This window comes from Dromiciops gliroides, chromosome 4 (assembly GCF_019393635.1).
Source record: "Dromiciops gliroides isolate mDroGli1 chromosome 4, mDroGli1.pri, whole genome shotgun sequence".
Classification (NCBI taxonomy): Eukaryota; Metazoa; Chordata; class Mammalia; order Microbiotheria; family Microbiotheriidae; genus Dromiciops; species Dromiciops gliroides.
Genome location: NC_057864.1, coordinates 486,285,255 through 486,301,329, shown reverse-complemented (window position 1 = coordinate 486,301,329; position 16,075 = coordinate 486,285,255). Strand labels below are relative to the sequence as shown.

At 45.0% G+C, this 16,075-nt stretch overlaps 1 protein-coding gene across 1 annotated transcript in view; it reads left to right on the top strand.

Moving 5' to 3' along the window:
- Positions 1-16,075, top strand: part of NGEF (neuronal guanine nucleotide exchange factor) — a 71,370-nt gene that overhangs the window by 31,264 nt on the left and 24,031 nt on the right. The window contains 2 exon segments of the mRNA XM_044005182.1: positions 7,146-7,306; positions 12,207-12,359. Coding sequence (XP_043861117.1) covers positions 7,146-7,306; positions 12,207-12,359 — 314 coding nt within the window.

The window sequence follows — 16,075 nt, the reverse complement described above, 5'->3', positions numbered from 1 at the left end:
CGTCAGGGGCCCCCTGATCAGGTGTTGGGGGATTGGATCCCTTGCTATAAGAAGGCTTTTGATCATTGGGAAAGAGCTAGGGACATGACAAACTACTGCATGTACACAACGAGAAGTGCCCAGAAAAACCAAGATTTCAGATGACTAATGATCTATAAATAGGTGACAGACAGGAAGAAGGATTTGTTGAGCAGTGCCAGGGCCAGAGCATCCATCCATCCATCAATCCTTCCAGTTAATGAGCACTTCCAGTTGGATGCCTGCTATCTCTCAGAGGTTCTCCTCCCCCTCTCAAAAAAATTTTCGAAAATCTCTGGCAGCTCTTGGATCCAGCTCTAGCTCTGCTCTAATTTTTTTCAAAAGCATTTTACTGGGGCAGCTAGGTGGCACAGTGGATAGAGAACCGGCCCTGAAGTCAGGAGTACCTGAGTTCAAATCCAGCCTCAGACACTTAACACTTACTAGCTGTGTGACCCTGGGCAAGTCACTTAACCCCAATTGCCTCACTAAAAAAAAAAAAAAGCATTTTACTGATGTTCTTCTCTTTATATCATTGTCACTTCCCAGTGAACCCTCCTCATAACAATAAGTGTAGTTAAGGTGACTATGTCTGCAAACACACGCCTCATTCTGCACCAAAAGTCCACCACCTCTATCCCAGAAAACCAGATGCACACTTCACCAAGTCTTCTGGAGTCACACATGGTCACTCCAGTGGAATGATCAGTGGGTCTGGAGTCTGAGGACCCAGGTTCAAATCCCACCTCAGCCACTCATACCCTGGGCGAGTCACTTAACCTCTCTGTGCCTTGTTTTTCCCATCTGTAAAATGAAGGGGTTAGACTCAGTGGTTGTGAACATCCTTCCAGACTCTAAATCTATGACTCGATGATCCTTTCTAAAAACTAGCCCAGGTCTAGCCCTCAGGGAACTGTCACTGCTCTGGAAGGATACGGTGCCTTACTGTACACTGTCTACTTGTGCTGAGAAGTACAAGACTGGGTGTAATGGACTCAAAGGAGAACTCCAGACAAAGTGCTCTGGCATGAGCAGGGAAAGAACAGATTTAACTGCAGGGGCCAGAAATTTCATGTAAAGAAATTTAAGGAAGAGAAAGTGTTTGGTTGAATTTTTTTTCTCCATAAGAGAAATCAGGCAATAAGTATTTATTATGTCCCTACTGTATGCCAAGCACTTTGCTGGGTGCTCTGAGTATAGAATGAGACAATCTCTGTCTCCAGGAGTTGATATCCTATTGATGCAGCAGGGACAACATGTATGTAACCAATCAACAAACATTTATTAAGTGCCTACTATGTACTAAGTGCTAGGAGTACAGAGACAAAAACGAAATCATCTCTGCCCTCGGAGAGCTTGGATTCCCTCAGGCAGACAAACCTACATATAGAAGTGTATACAAAATAAGGCAGTTTTGGGGAGGGGGAGGGAGGGAGGGAAGAAAGAGGGAGAGAAGGAGGGGAGAGGGAGGGAACAAGGAGGGAGGGAAGGAGAAGAGAGGGAGGGAAGAGGGAGGCAGGGAACCACGCATTGGAGGGTGATGGGCTGGAATCAGGGGAGGCTTCGTGCAGGAGAGGCTTCATGGGGAGAAGTCAGAGAATAGTGACTATTTGACGATGGCCAATACCAGTAGAGTGTAAGATCCCGGAGGGCAGGCACTTATTCCCTTTTGTCTTTTTTCCCCTTGAATCATCTCCAGCACAGTGAGTTTGGGGATTGTATAGGCTTTAGTTAGAGTTAGGGGTATTATCCATTTTTCTCTTTTCCCTATTCCCTTGTCTTTGACTTTGTTAATTTCACCTTTGCTGTATATTTTATTCCTATTAATAAAACCTGATTCATTTGTGGAAAAGAGGATGTTAAACTCCTTTCATATTAGACTGGGAGAAATATCTAAAAAGGCAGTTCGGAGGGGAGGAAGTGTTGGACCTAGAGGTCCCTCATTATTTTCTGAACCCCAATATTATGGCGAGCCACACAATTAACTCTCTACATATTAAATTTGGCCCTCACACTCTGATGCAATAAATCCCTCCCCTGAGCCACTCTAGGTTGTTAGGCTCAGGTTCACAATCTTCCCAGAAGAGTTCTAACTAAATTCTCCTTGATATGTTACCCCTCCCATCCACATACGCTTTCATGCAATCCATGATCCAAAATAGGGTGGAGATTTTAGGCATGGGAGAAGTCAATATTCATAAGTCTATTAAAGAAGCACAGTAGTGACTAGGTTTGAACTTTTACCTACTTTTACTAGAGTATTGGCAAGAGTCATCTCAAACTGATTTTTATCAGTTCTTCCTCTAACCCTGAAAAACTTACTTTTCTTAAACTCTTGAGTTGACCTAGTTTTACTAGATAATATTGCCTTGATGTTCCTTATATGGGCATGCTTTCCCCTGAGAAGAGTCCACTACTTTAACTGTATCTCACAGTATCTTTGCCAAGAAAACCCCAAATGGGGTCATGAAGAGTCAAAGTGAAACATGACTGAAATGTCTGAACTACAACAAATTATTATTGATTTAAAGCATTTTTTCTTATAGTTATTGATAATATTGATTTTTTATTCTGAAAATTGCCTATTCAAATCTTTTAACCAATTATCAATTGGGGGTGGCTCTTATTCTTGTAAATTTGACTTAATTTCTTATATATTTTAGAAATGAGACTTCAGAGAAACTTGCTGCAAAGCCATTTTCCCACTCTCCCACTTTTTTTCTACATTGATTTTGTTTGTGTAAAAACTTTTTTTTTATTTTATACAATCTCAATGAGCTATTTTACCTCCTGTAAACTTTTGTACCTTTTGTTTGGTCATGAACTCTTCTCTTATTCATAGATGACAGATAATTTCTACTCTGGTCCACTAATTTGATCATGATGTCACCCTTTATATTTAGATCATGAACCCATTTTGAGCTTACCTTGGTATATGGTGTGAGATGTTGATCTGTGCCTTGTTTCTACCAGACCACTTTCTAGTCTTCCTATCAGTTTCTGTCAAAGTTCTTGCCCCAATAGCTGGCATCTGTAAGAAAATTGGGGTTTATCAAACACTAGGTTATTGTGCTCATTTGCTTCTGTATATTGTGTACCTAATCTGTTCCATTTATCATCAGCAAATATATTTCTTCCCCAGTTCCAAATTGTTTTGATGATTATAGCTTTGTAATATAATGTAAGATCTGATCATGCTAGGCCCTTTTCCTTCCCATTTTCTTTCATTAATTCCCTTTATATTCTTGACATTTTGTCTCTTCAGATGAATTTTGTTACTTTTTCTAGTTCTATAAAGTAATTCTTTGGTAGTTTGATTGGTATGACACTAATTGTTGTTCAGTCATTTGTAGTTGTGTCTGACTCTTTGTGATTCCACTTGGGATTTTCTTGAAAAAGATACTGGAGTGGTTTGCCATTTCCTTCTCTAGCTCATTTTACAGATGAGGAAAGTAAGGCAAACAAGGTTAAGCTAGGCCCCTTTCCTTCCCAGTATTTGGTGCTGTCTGTAGTTATTTTTAATGGAATTTCTTTTTCTAGCTCTTCTTGCTGGGTTTTTGGTAATATACAGAAATGCTGATATTTGTGTAAGGTTTTGGGGCAGCTAGGTGGTGCAGTGGATAGAGCACCGGCCCTGGAGTCAGGAGTACCTGAATTCAAATCCGACCTCAGACACTTAACACTTACTAGCTGTGTGACCCTGGGCAAGTCACTTAACCCCAATTGCCTCACTTAAAAAAAATGTGTAAGGTTTTTAGTTGATTTTCTAAGGTTCTTTGGGTAAACCATCATATAATTTGCAAAAATTGATTAGTTTTGTTTCTGTATTGCCTATGCTGATTTATTCTATGGGATGGGATGTGGGTCTTATTGCTATAGCTAGCATTTCTATTGAATTTAATTTTTCTTTAAATGTTTGGTAGATTTGCTTGTAAATCTGTTTGGTCTTAGGAGTTTTTTTCTTAGTGAACTCATTTATGGCTTGTTCAATTTCTTTTTCTAAGATAGTTACTTAAGTATTCTATATCCTGTTTAATTAATGTAAACAATTTATATTTTCATAAATATGTATACATTTCATTTAGACTGTCACTTTAATTAATATAATCATTGAACAAAATAGTTCCTATAATTGTTTTTGTTTCTTCATTGGCTATGAGTTTACCTTTTTTCATTTTTGATACTAGTAATTTGGTTTTCTTCTTTCTTTTAAAAATCAAATGAACCAATAGCTTATCTTCCCCATACCCCTCCACTCCCAAGAAAAGCTCCTTGTTTTATTTATTAGGTCAATTTTGGGGGGTGATTTTTTTTTACTTCCAATTTTGTTAATCTGTCCTTTGATTTTCAGGATTTCTCTTTTGGTATTTAATTGAAGATTTTTAATTTGTTGTTTTTCTAGTTTTTCCCCAATTGTTTTATCTGCTCTTTCTTTCTTTTTATTTTTTTGGAGGGAATCAGGATTAAGTGACTTGCCCAGGGTTACATAACTAGTAAGTGTCTGAGTCAGGATTTGAACTTAGGTCCTCCTGATTCCATTGCTAGTGTTTTATCCACTGCACCACCTAGCTGTCCCTTTTCTCTCATTTTATTGATGTAAGTACTTAGAGATACACATTTTATTGATGTAAATATTTAGAGATATACATTTTCCCCTGAGTACTATTTTAACTGCATCTCACAAATTTTTGTGTGTCATTATCTTTAATTAGATTATTGTTTCAAAGATTTGTTCTTTGACCTACCCTTTTTTGTGGAGCAATGAGGGTTAAGTGGCTTATCCAGGGTCACACAGCTAATAAATGTCAAGTGTCTGAGGCTGGATTTGAACTCAGGTCCTCCTGAATCCAGGGCCAGTGCTTTATCCACTGTGCCACCTAGCTGCCCCTGACCCACACATTTTAAAGGATTATTTAGTTTCCTATTAATTTTTAATGAATGCTTCAAAAAAGCATAATTTACTGACATAATTTTTATTACATTATGATAAAAATTTTCTTTTAATATTTCTGATTTTCTACATTTATTTTTGATGTTTTTATGCCTCAGTACATGGTCAATTTTGTGAAGATTCCATACATAGCTTTCTATTCCATTCAGTATTCTCCAGAAGTCTATCATATCTAACGTTTTAAAAATTCTATGCATCTCCTTAATTTCTTTTTGTTTATTTTATGATTAGATCTGAGAAGAGTAAATTGAGGTCCCCCACTAATAAGTTTTACTGATGATTTCCTCTTATAATTCATTTAACTTTTCCTTTAAAAAGCTTCCCAAAAGTTGATGCCCTCCCTCCTAACTCTCTTGTATGTAAGAACTCTTTATAGACAGTTATCCTTTCCTCATCATGACTTTCTCCATCATGGTTTGCTATATCTTGGGTTGGCATAAAAAATTAAATGGGAATTTGGGGGGAGTTTTTCAGAAACTGCAGATGACACGTGAAGGCCAGCAGATGACAGAAAAAGTTTAGAAATTTAAAAATGCATAAAATATATGTATAGTATATTATCAACTTATTATCAACATATCAACCTATCTTTTAATAATAATTCAGACTTCTCTGGCATGAAGGAAGGGCCAAAAACTTTTATGCAGATTTTCCAGATCATGGGGGCACCATGACCCCAACCCCTGTGATGCTAAAGGGAAAACTATTTTTACTTCTTGTTCCTACCACTTCCCCTCCCCCCCCCATTAGAATCCCTTGTGAGTAGAGATCGTGTCATTCTTCGAACTTTTATCCCCAGTCCTAGCACATTTGCTGACAAGTAATGCCTGTTGGCTGACTAACTATTAAATGCCTACTATATGCCAGGCTCTGGGAATACAAAGAAAGGTGTGGGAAACTAAGCCCCTACCCTCAAGTAGATTAAATTCTAATGGTAGGGGGCAGCTAGGTGGCGCAGTGGATAGAGCACCAGCCCTGGAGTCAGGAGGACCTGAGTTCAAATCCAGCCTCAGACACTTAACACTTATTAGCTGTGTGACCCTGGGCAAGTCACTTAACCCCAATTGCCTCACTAAAAAAAAAAGAAGTGTGGGAGGGTGGAGGCCACCAGGCTGATCCATCCATCTCCTCTACCCTTTTCCCATCCCATGTCCTACCACGGGAGGCCTGGCCTTAGACTGACCCTCCGTAGCCACTGTAGGGAGATGAGAACCCAGGACCAGCACCCACCTCCCACCAAGGATGTGTGTAGGGTAGAGGGAATGGAGGAAGGAAGTCCCAAGGGGGCTTCAGCAGCAGAACCACAGATCCTAGATCTGCACCTATTGGGAGCAATTGCCAGCCAAGAAGGGATGAGCTTCATGAGTGGAGAAAGGGAGAGAGATTCAGGAGATAGAGACCATGGAGGTGGAAACTGTAACACTTGGTCACTGATGGGGTGGGGAGGGGGAAGGTAATTGAGATCAAGGAGCCCAGGGCGGCCCCAAGGTTAGGAATGTGGACAACAGGGAGGGTGGGATTCAGCTAGACGGGAAAAGGGAAGGCCACAAGAGGGGTGGGTTGGGGGTAGAGGAGGGAATGAAATCTAGGTGAATTGTGACTGATGTTATTGAAGAAATTCTTCCTACAATCAGAGCCATCCATGCACAGGTGGGCTGCTGCCTGGGACCCTGCATCCCTTTTGTTGGGGGTCTTTGGGCAGAGGCTGGATGGCCACTTGTCCAGCAGCTCGTGGGAGGAAGTTTTGGTGCACGGACTGGCCCCTGAGGCTGTCCCTGCTGGGATTTCAGAGGGTTTAGATTTAGTTTTGTTTCTATAGCAGTATCCCAGCAACTCAGATCTGGCAGGGGTCTGGGGGCATCCATGAGGCTGCTCTGTGTCCCACCAGCCAAGTAAGTGATCAGTCAGCCTGTGATCAAGGGGGAAGCCACTGCCTCCCCAGGCAGCTCAGATCTAATTGCTGAGAAGTCTTCCCTGGCATCGGGCCTTTATCTGCCCCTTTGCCCCTTCTACCCATTGCTCCTGGTTCTAGCCTCTGGGGGCCAAGCTGAACGAGGTTGGGGCACAGGTGATGGGGCAGGTGATGGGCAGGTGGGCCCTGTGATGGAGTGGAGGGCAAGCGGCTCTCTCTGAACCCCCAGCCTCATCCTTGTTCTTTGTGTCTCCCCCAAACCAGGCCATGTTCGAACTGGTCACTTCGGAAGCCTCCTACTACAAGAGCTTAAGCCTGCTGGTGTCACACTTTATGGACAATGAGCGACTGAAGAAGATTCTACATCCGTCAGAGTCCCACATCCTCTTCTCCAACGTCCTGGACGTCATGGCTGTTAGTGAGCGGTAAGAGACGTGCCTCCAGGCCCACTGTCTTATGAAGACCTCAGCAGAATTATACCCTTTGTCAGTCATTCAGTCATTCAACAAGCATTGATTAAGCACCTGCTGTATGCCAGGTAGAGACAGTTGGCCTTGGAGTCAGGAAGACTGGGGCAAGTCTTACTATCTCTACAATAGGGGTTCTTAATCTAGGGCCTGCAGACTCCTGAGCAGAAAGGGACCGAAGAGTCCTGTAGCTCAATCCCTTCCTTTTACAGGTAAAGGAACTGAGGCCCAGAAAGCGAAAGTGACTTTCCCAGGGTCAGTCAGCAAACAGAAAACGAGCATTTATTAAGCATTTACTGGGCACCAGGCAGGTCATAGATTGTGGCAGAGACAAGATTTGAACCCACATCCCCTGTTTCCAAATACAGTTCTCTCCACTCTTCCACTGCTGCCTCTCCAATGTTTACAAAGTGTTTTCCTCCCAACCACCTTTGGAGCTAGGTGATAAAGCGATTATCACACTCATTTCACAGATAAGGAAACCAAGGTTCAGAAAGTGGCTTATCCACTAGTGGGCATCAGAGCTTGAATTCAAGGATGGTTGTCTTTTGCCTTCAGTAGTCCAAACAGTGTTGCCTCGAGACTGATAAATCAGCACCAAACTGAAAAGCATCATGATGGCATGAATGGAGATGAGATCAGATCAAATCAGTAAAGCAATATGGCGCTCCCAAGCGTCTTCAGAGCAAAGTGCCACATTTTATTCTTATAACACAACCGAGCTTAAAGATCTTAATGACCTTTGTTCATTTCTCCTTTGCCCAATTTCCCAAAGAGGAAGGGAAATGGGTCTTGGGTCTGTGGGACCAGCCCTGGAAAAGTTAAGGCTGGAGAACGTGGCTGAGATTCCTTCAGAGGGTGGTATTCACATCTCAGTAAGGGCAGCTGCGCAGAAAACAGGACTCCTGTGCTTGCGTGTCAGAGGACAGGGAGGAGCTGAATCCAGGGCAAGCCACCCAAAGGCAGGATGGGTGAGCACTTCAGGGGGCATTTGTTGGACATTTTTGCCCAAATGGGCTCGGCACCCCAAAGTTTAAACCAAAGACATCCTTCTGCCCATTTCTACAAATAGATTTGTATTATTCCACAACTCGCATCACATGATGTATACCTTGATACTACGGGGTCACCCGTGGGATCCAGATTTGCAGAGAGGAGGCATAGACATGTGACTTCCCAAAGAGAAAGGCCCCTTTACCAACGCAGATGGGCCCTGAGTCACACAAGAGTAGGCAGCTGAAGTAGTATTCGAACCCGGCTCTTCCTGAATCGGAAGCTGGCCCTCTGGCCATGATGTCTCACTGCATCTGATAGTATCCAGAATACCACTGGAATGATGGGATATTTCAGTAGGGCAGCTTCCTACCCAGGAATGCCTTAGAAAGCGGAGTCAGAGCAGGGAGGAAGCCAATTCACTAGAAATTAGCACACACGCTCTTCACCTCTGACACACATCCAGGCACAGTAATGCCCTTCCCGCAGCGTTGTAAGGTTTTGAAAGCAGTTTCCTCCCAACAATCCTGTGTCTCCGAGGGAGATCTTATTATTATATCCATGTTACAAATGAGGAAACAGAGGTAAAGTAAGTCACCCAGTGTCTGAAGTGGGCTATAGTACACATTTATACAGCTCTTCAAGATTTATTATTAATTTATGTGAAACTAGGTTTTGAGCGGCTATTGCTTGCTTTCACAATGAGTTGGGGAGGGACTGGAGGGAGGGAGAGAACTTGAACTCAAAATTTTTTAAGTGAATTTTAAAAAAAAAGAAAAAGAATTACAATTTTTCAATCTTGGCAAAAAAAAAATGAAAAATGTATTTTTCTTCATTTTTATCATTGGGAAGCCCTTGGGGAGTAAGGGATAGAGAGCTAGCCTATGAATGGGGAAGACCTGAGTTCAAGTCCCAACTCTGAAGCTGCTGCTTGGGTGATCCTGGGCCAGTCCCACTTCTCAGTGCACTAGGCAACAATCTTAAAAATTCCTCATCTTCAGGGGCAGCTAGATGGCCCAGTGGATAAAACACCAGCCCTGGAGTCAGGAGGACCTGAGTTCAAATCTGGATTCAGACACTTGATACTTACGAGCTGTGTGGCCCTGGGCAAGTCACTTAACTGCCCTGCAAAAAAAACGACAAACCCCTACCCAAAACAAAAAGAAAACAACAAAAAAGAAATGCTCATCTTCAATCCCAAAGGACTACTGATGAAACATACTGTCTACCTCCAAAGAAAGAACTGATATTGATGGAACAGACTGAAGCAGGCGATTTTTCACTTTCTTTCATTTTTTTCTTTTAATCAAGTTTTCTTGAGCAAAATGACAAATATGGTAATGTTTTACATAATCATAACCCACATCTAATTGCTTGTCACAATCAGGGGAAGGAGAGGGAGGGGAGGGAGGGAAGGAGGGATAAAAATTGGAACCCAAAACTATAAATAAAAAGGTTTATTACATTTTTTAAAAAAAGAAATAAAGAAAAAGAAATGCTCATCTTCATTAGTGAAGGACATTTCCTCACTGGAAGTTAAGTTCCCTGTACCAATGAAATCACAGGGTCTGGTCCTGAAAAACTCTGCAAAGTGTTTCCTCTCCATAAATGGCAAAGCAGCTAGTGGTAAGAATCATCATCTTCATTTTACACTTGAAGAAACTGAGGCCCAGGGAGTTTAGGTGAGTTGCCCAAGGCCACCCCGGTAGTGAATGGCAGAGCTGGGGAATTCACTGAATCGTGGAATTTCGGAGTTGGGAGCAAGTCCAGAGACCATGGACTTTATCCAACCCACATGCCCAGCTAGTAGATCCCTAGGAAGTGGGCATCTGGGTAATGGCTGTCAGCCGCCAGTGGGGGCCCCTCTGTGGCTTTTCTCTTCCACAATCTGTCCTTCAGAAGGCAGCCACTGCCCGAGCCCTGAGGAGCTCAGAGGCAGGCTGGATTCGTTTTCATGATTTATATTTCTCATCCAAAGCCCTCTACAAGATGTGTGACTGTGATGCATACACACACACACACACACACACACACACACACACACACACACGATACTACTGCCACCACCTTTTATATACTGTCAAGAATTGGAAGGAGCCATTGTCAGATTCATTAGATTCGTGTACACACAGATTTCGAGATGGAAGGGACCTAGGGGGTCATTTTTACAGATGGGGAAACTGAGGCCCAGAGTAGCAAAGTGGTATAGATCCTAGGATCATAGATTTAGAATAGCAAGGGATCTTATAGGTCATCTAGTCCAATTCCTTTGTTTTTACAGATGGAGAAACTGAGACCCTAAGAAGTCCTCGTATCATAGACTTAGAATTGAAAGGGACCTTACAAGTCATCTAATCCAACCCCTCATTTTTACAGATGGGGAAATGGAGGCCCAGAAGGGGAAGTGACTTGCCCAAGGTCACACAGGTTGCAAATACCAGAGCCCAGATTCAAAACTGTTCTGATTCCAAATCCTACAGCCCCTCCCCTGCATCCCACTGCCTGTCCAACTCGGGTCTAATTATAATTCACACACATGCGCATTAAGGGAGTGCATATTTTTGTCCATTGTCTTCCATATTAAATAGTATTTTCCTCTCAGCACAATCCTCTCTAATGCTCCTTCTGGCTTATCTTCATGCTGCGGATTGTTTTAACTTTGTATTTTCCATTTTGCTGCATCTCAAGGGCTGGGGGGAGGGGGGGGTTGACGGAGGAAAGAACAAAAAAATCTATGATTAGCAACTTCATGGGGAGGAAAAAATTACCTGTAATCCCACAATGATTAATCACCGGGATAATAGAATCTTCTCTTCCCCGTGGCCTTCTCCCCAGCCTCCGTGATGTTTGTGTTCACCACTCTATCCTTGATGGGATCTGTCAGCTGGAGGGGCTCAGGCTGAACAGCACTGGAGTTCTCTGGGCTCCATTAGCAAAAATAGCAGCTGACACTCACCGTTGACAGTGGCTTTTACATATATTCTCTCATTTGATCGTCACAACAACCCTGGCAGGTAGATGCTATTATTATCTCCATTTTGCAGATGAGGAAAATAAGGATCAGAGAGATGTGATTTGTCCAGGGTAACAGGGTGGCACATCCAATCCAAGGGGAGACAGAAAGCCAAGCTGCTCCCCACTCCTAAACTAGTTCTTCTCCCACGGCACCACATCATCCTCAAAGGATCTGAGCCTTTAAGTTGCCTAGAGTCCCCAGCCCTCTCTGGGTAGGCTCTCCAGTCCAAGGACTTGAGTTCAAATCCTGCCTCTGGCACCTATTAGCTGTGTGACTGGAGGCAAGTCACTTTCCCTCTATGTGTCTCAGTTTCTTCAGCTAAAAAACGAAGGGGTTGAACCAGAAGAGATTGTAAAACAAAATCTGTTGTCGTTGAGAGCCTTCGTTTATACATCTGATTCTTTTTTTGTTTTGTTTTGGGGGGGCAATGGGGGTTAAGTGACTTGCCCAGGGTCACACAGTATCAAGTATCTGAGGTCGATTTGAACTCAGGTCCTCCTGAATCCAGGGCCAGTGCTTTAACAGGTGGTTTTTAATAAATGTTTGTTCCCTTCTCCCTCCCCCCTCCACCACCTTGCCTGTGTGATCCTGGGCAAGTCATTTAACTTCTCTGGGCCTCGATTTTCTCATCTGTAAAATGAGGTAGTTTGACTAGATAGCTCTGTGATTCCCCTCCAGATCTCTCTATATGGTGACCCTGGGCAATGTCTGGGGCTCAGTTTCCTCCTCCGTGAAATGAGGGGGGTGGGTGAGATGGGCTCTGGGGTTCCTCTCAGCACTAGGTCTATGACCCCATCATGATCACCGTCATGGTTGGTCCTAACTGGATTCTTGGATTGGTGGTTTCAGGTTCCTCTTAGAGCTGGAGCAACGAATGGAAGAGAACATTGTGATCTCCGATGTGTGTGACATCGTCTACCAGCATGCAGCCAACCACTTTTCCGTCTATATCACCTACGTCTCCAACCAGACTTACCAGGAGAGAGCTTATAAGCAGCTTCTGTGAGTTCTGGGCTGTGGTGCAAGATGTTTTGCTTTTAGAGAAACATTGTGTGTGTTTTTGTATGTGAGAGAGATGGAGACAGTGAGATAGAGAGACAGAGATGGAGAGACAGAGATGGAGAGATAGAGATGGAGAGACGGAGATGGAGAGATGGAGAGACAGAGATGGAGAGATAGAGATGGAGAGACGGAGATGGAGAGATGGAGAGACAGAGAGACAGAGATGGAGAGACGGAGAGACAGAGATGGAGACAGTGAGATAGAGACAGAGATGGAGAGACAGAGATGGAGAGACGGAGACGGAGAGACGGAGAGACAGAGACGGAGAGACGGAGAGACAGAGATGGAGAGACGGAGAGACAGAGACGGAGAGACAGAGACGGAGAGACAGAGATGGAGAGACAGAGATGGAGAGACAGAGATAGAGAGACAGAGATGGAGAGACAGAGATGGAGAGAAACACAGAGACAAACAGGGGGGAGAGAGAGAAGAAAGAAGAGAGGCCAGCAGACAAGGGATGGGTGGACCACTGGTCCTGGAGTGCTGTGCAAAGTGGGGGAACTTGTTTGTGGTTTTAAAAAATCCTGTCCCGATGAGGGTGACCGGAATAGAGAGTGGAGTTGAACCCTGGCCAGAGGAGTATTTTGTTGACAGAACTAAGCATGCTCAGTTCTGGGCAGGGAAGGCTCACAGGGGCATGAGAGCTACCCTCCCCTATTCCTGTCGCCACCTGCATCAAATCCAAAATGCTGCTTGACATTCAAAGCCCTTCAGAACCAGCCCCCTCCTACCTTCCCAGTCTTCTCACACCTTCCTCTTGCCTAAGCTTTTTCAGTCGGGTGACCCTGGACCCCGGCTGTTCCTCAAACAAAGCCCTTCTCTGAGCTCTGGCCATTTTCTCTAGCTGCCCCCCAGGCTTGGAAGGCGCCCTCTCCTCCCCTCTAACAACAGACCTCCCGGCTTCCTCCGAGCCTCAATTCAAATCCCACCTTCTACTTGAAGCCTTTCCTGGCTGCTCCTCATTCCAGCGCCTTCCCCGTGTCAATGATGTCCTATGTATCCTGTGGAGAGCTCGTTTTGTCGCCATCTGTTTGCCTGTTGTGTCCCTGTTAGATTGTGAGCTCCTTGAGGGCAGGCACTCCTTGCCTCTCTGTGTCCCCAGCACTTAGTCAGCCCTGTGCCTGGCACTGTGTAGGGGCTTAATGTTTGCTGATTGACTGACGGATTAAAGGGTTGTCATGTGGAACAAGGATGAGCTCTGTTCTGCTCAGCCCCAGAGGGTAGAGATTATGGAGAAGCCAATTTTGGCTCCGTAAAAGCTAAACCTTTTGCCCCACCCAGAGGTGTCTCAAAGCTGCCTTTGTCCCTTGCCTCCTGTGTGACCTCAGGCAGGTCAAGCACCCTCTCTGTGCTCTCTTTTCCTTGGCTGTAAAATGTGGGAGTTGGCATCCGTGGCTTCTGAGGCCCCAGCTCTTGGTCTGTGATTCTGTGGTCACCGGAGTGTTTTGTGGCCTGGGTCACCATTTGCTTAGAATGCAGTAGAGTGGATTCAGGCTGAGGCATTGGGATTGGACCTCCCAGGGACCAGCCCGGGCGTCAGAGTCGTGGTTGTCCAGTCGTTTCAGTCGTGTCTGACTCTCTGTGACCCCATTTGGGTTGGTTTTGGTTTTGGCAAAGCCTCTAGAGCAGTTTACATTTCCTTCTCCAGCTCATTATTTTTTATTAATAACAGATATGTTTATTATTACATATCCATCAGTGGGGCTTTCAATACCACTTGAAACATGCATGTTGTCCTAGAAACGAATCCATTTTCTAGTGCTTCTTATTTGATACACATAACTGCCAGCTCATTTTACAGATGAGGAAAGTGAGGCAAACAGAGTGAAGTGACTTGCCCAGGGTCTCACTGTTAGTAAATGTCTGACTTCAGATTTCAACTCAGGAAGATGAGTTCAAAGATAGAGTTCTGTGCACTATGGTGCCCCCTAAGGGCCCCTAGAGTCAGAGATGAGGCTTCAGATTTCACCTCTGCCACTTTATGACTGTGGGCAAGTCATTTCCTTTCTCTTTCCTCATCTATGAAATGAGGGGGTTGGACACAAAGGCACCAGAGATTCCTTCCTGCTCTAGAACTATAAACACACCATGAGTTTGCAAAGAAACACTGAGATAGACCATGACATATAGAGTAAGAAATGGACAGGACCTTATGGATCCAACCCCCTCATTTACAGATAAGGAAACCGAGGCCCGATGAAGTTGAGTGATGGACTAGGGTCATGCAGATAGTGTCTGAGGCAGGATTTGAATTCAGATCTTCCTGATTCCAAGCCCAACACTCTATTTGTAATTGATGATATGGCACTCGAGAACCCTAAGGGCAGATATATAGATTTGGGTCCTCTGACATGAGGCAACAATTCAATCCTTAGTAGCCCCTGCAAAAGTGAAGACAGACAGATGGAAGGGGAGGGGAGAAGGGGGAGAAAGACAGACAGACAGAGACAGAGAGGAAGGATGGGAGAGGAGAGAAAGAATGGGAAAGAGACAAAGAGAAGGAAAAAGAGAGGAGAGGACAGGAGAGGAGAGACAGATAGAGAGAGGCCGTGGGGTTAGCCATGTTAAGGGGGCTGCTGAGTGAGGCAGCCCACCAAAGGAGACTGAGGAAGATCAGCCATGGAGGTAGGTGGAGAAGCAGCACAGGCCCAGGGAAGAGAGAGAGGCTGGTCCAAGTGTCCAAAGCCTTGGAAAGCTCCAAGATGATATGTGAAAGCGATAGGGGCTGGACCCTCAGGTTCCCATGCTTCCCTGGGGCTGTGAGGACCCTCCCAAAGGTTCAGCTCTGGTGCCTAGCCACTCTGAGGATCCTCTCCCTGAAGCCGAGGGCTCCTTGGCCAGAATTCTTGGCTGGAATGTGACCCCTGAGGCCTTTGAAGTTTAAGATAGGGAGCGTCTGAGGTCAGGATTGCTGTAGACTCTTGGATCACACCCAGAGAGCCGAAGAGGCACCTTAGGGAGAAACAGAGGCAAGACAAGAATGCAGCCGGTTTGGGGATGACAGGGGCAGCAATAGAGCTGAATGGGCCTCTGTTCCTTTCCCAGACACTCCTGGTGGCCGCCTTGAGGGCGTCCCCGCTGGCCACTGGGCTGGGTCTGGGGCTTCTGCTGATCAGGTCACTTGGGGTGAAACGGTCTCTTTTGGGAAGGCCCATTGAAGGGAATCTCCTGAAGCCCCACTGTGGGCACCCCACCCCGAGCTTGGGGCCTTCTCTCCACACCCTGAGCCCTTGTTTAGACAAGAAGCTGCTTCCTGGAGTTTTCCACAGAGGCTTTGAGTACATTTGCTGTGAGCTGGCTCCGGACTCTGAGTGTTAGAATGCATGGGGCCTTCGCACAGGGTGGCACCAGGAATCCCCACTGGTGGCTCAATAACACTGGGAACGCTATCAATGATGCTGGAAAATGAGAGCAATGGCAGCGTGGGGGATAAAAGCAGGATCAGTGCCTGGCTTTGGCTTCACATCAGCCCTGGGGGAGGTCACTCCCAGAGCTGGGCAGGCTGCCCCCTTTCCTCTTCCTCATAGTCTGAGAGAGCACCTGGGATGAAACCTGCCAAGGGTCGCCCACCCCAGAGGGGCCTCCTGGCTCCACTGCCAACTCTGAAGCCTTGGCACTGTCCTGAAATAGAAATGTGGGGGGAGGGGAGAAATGCC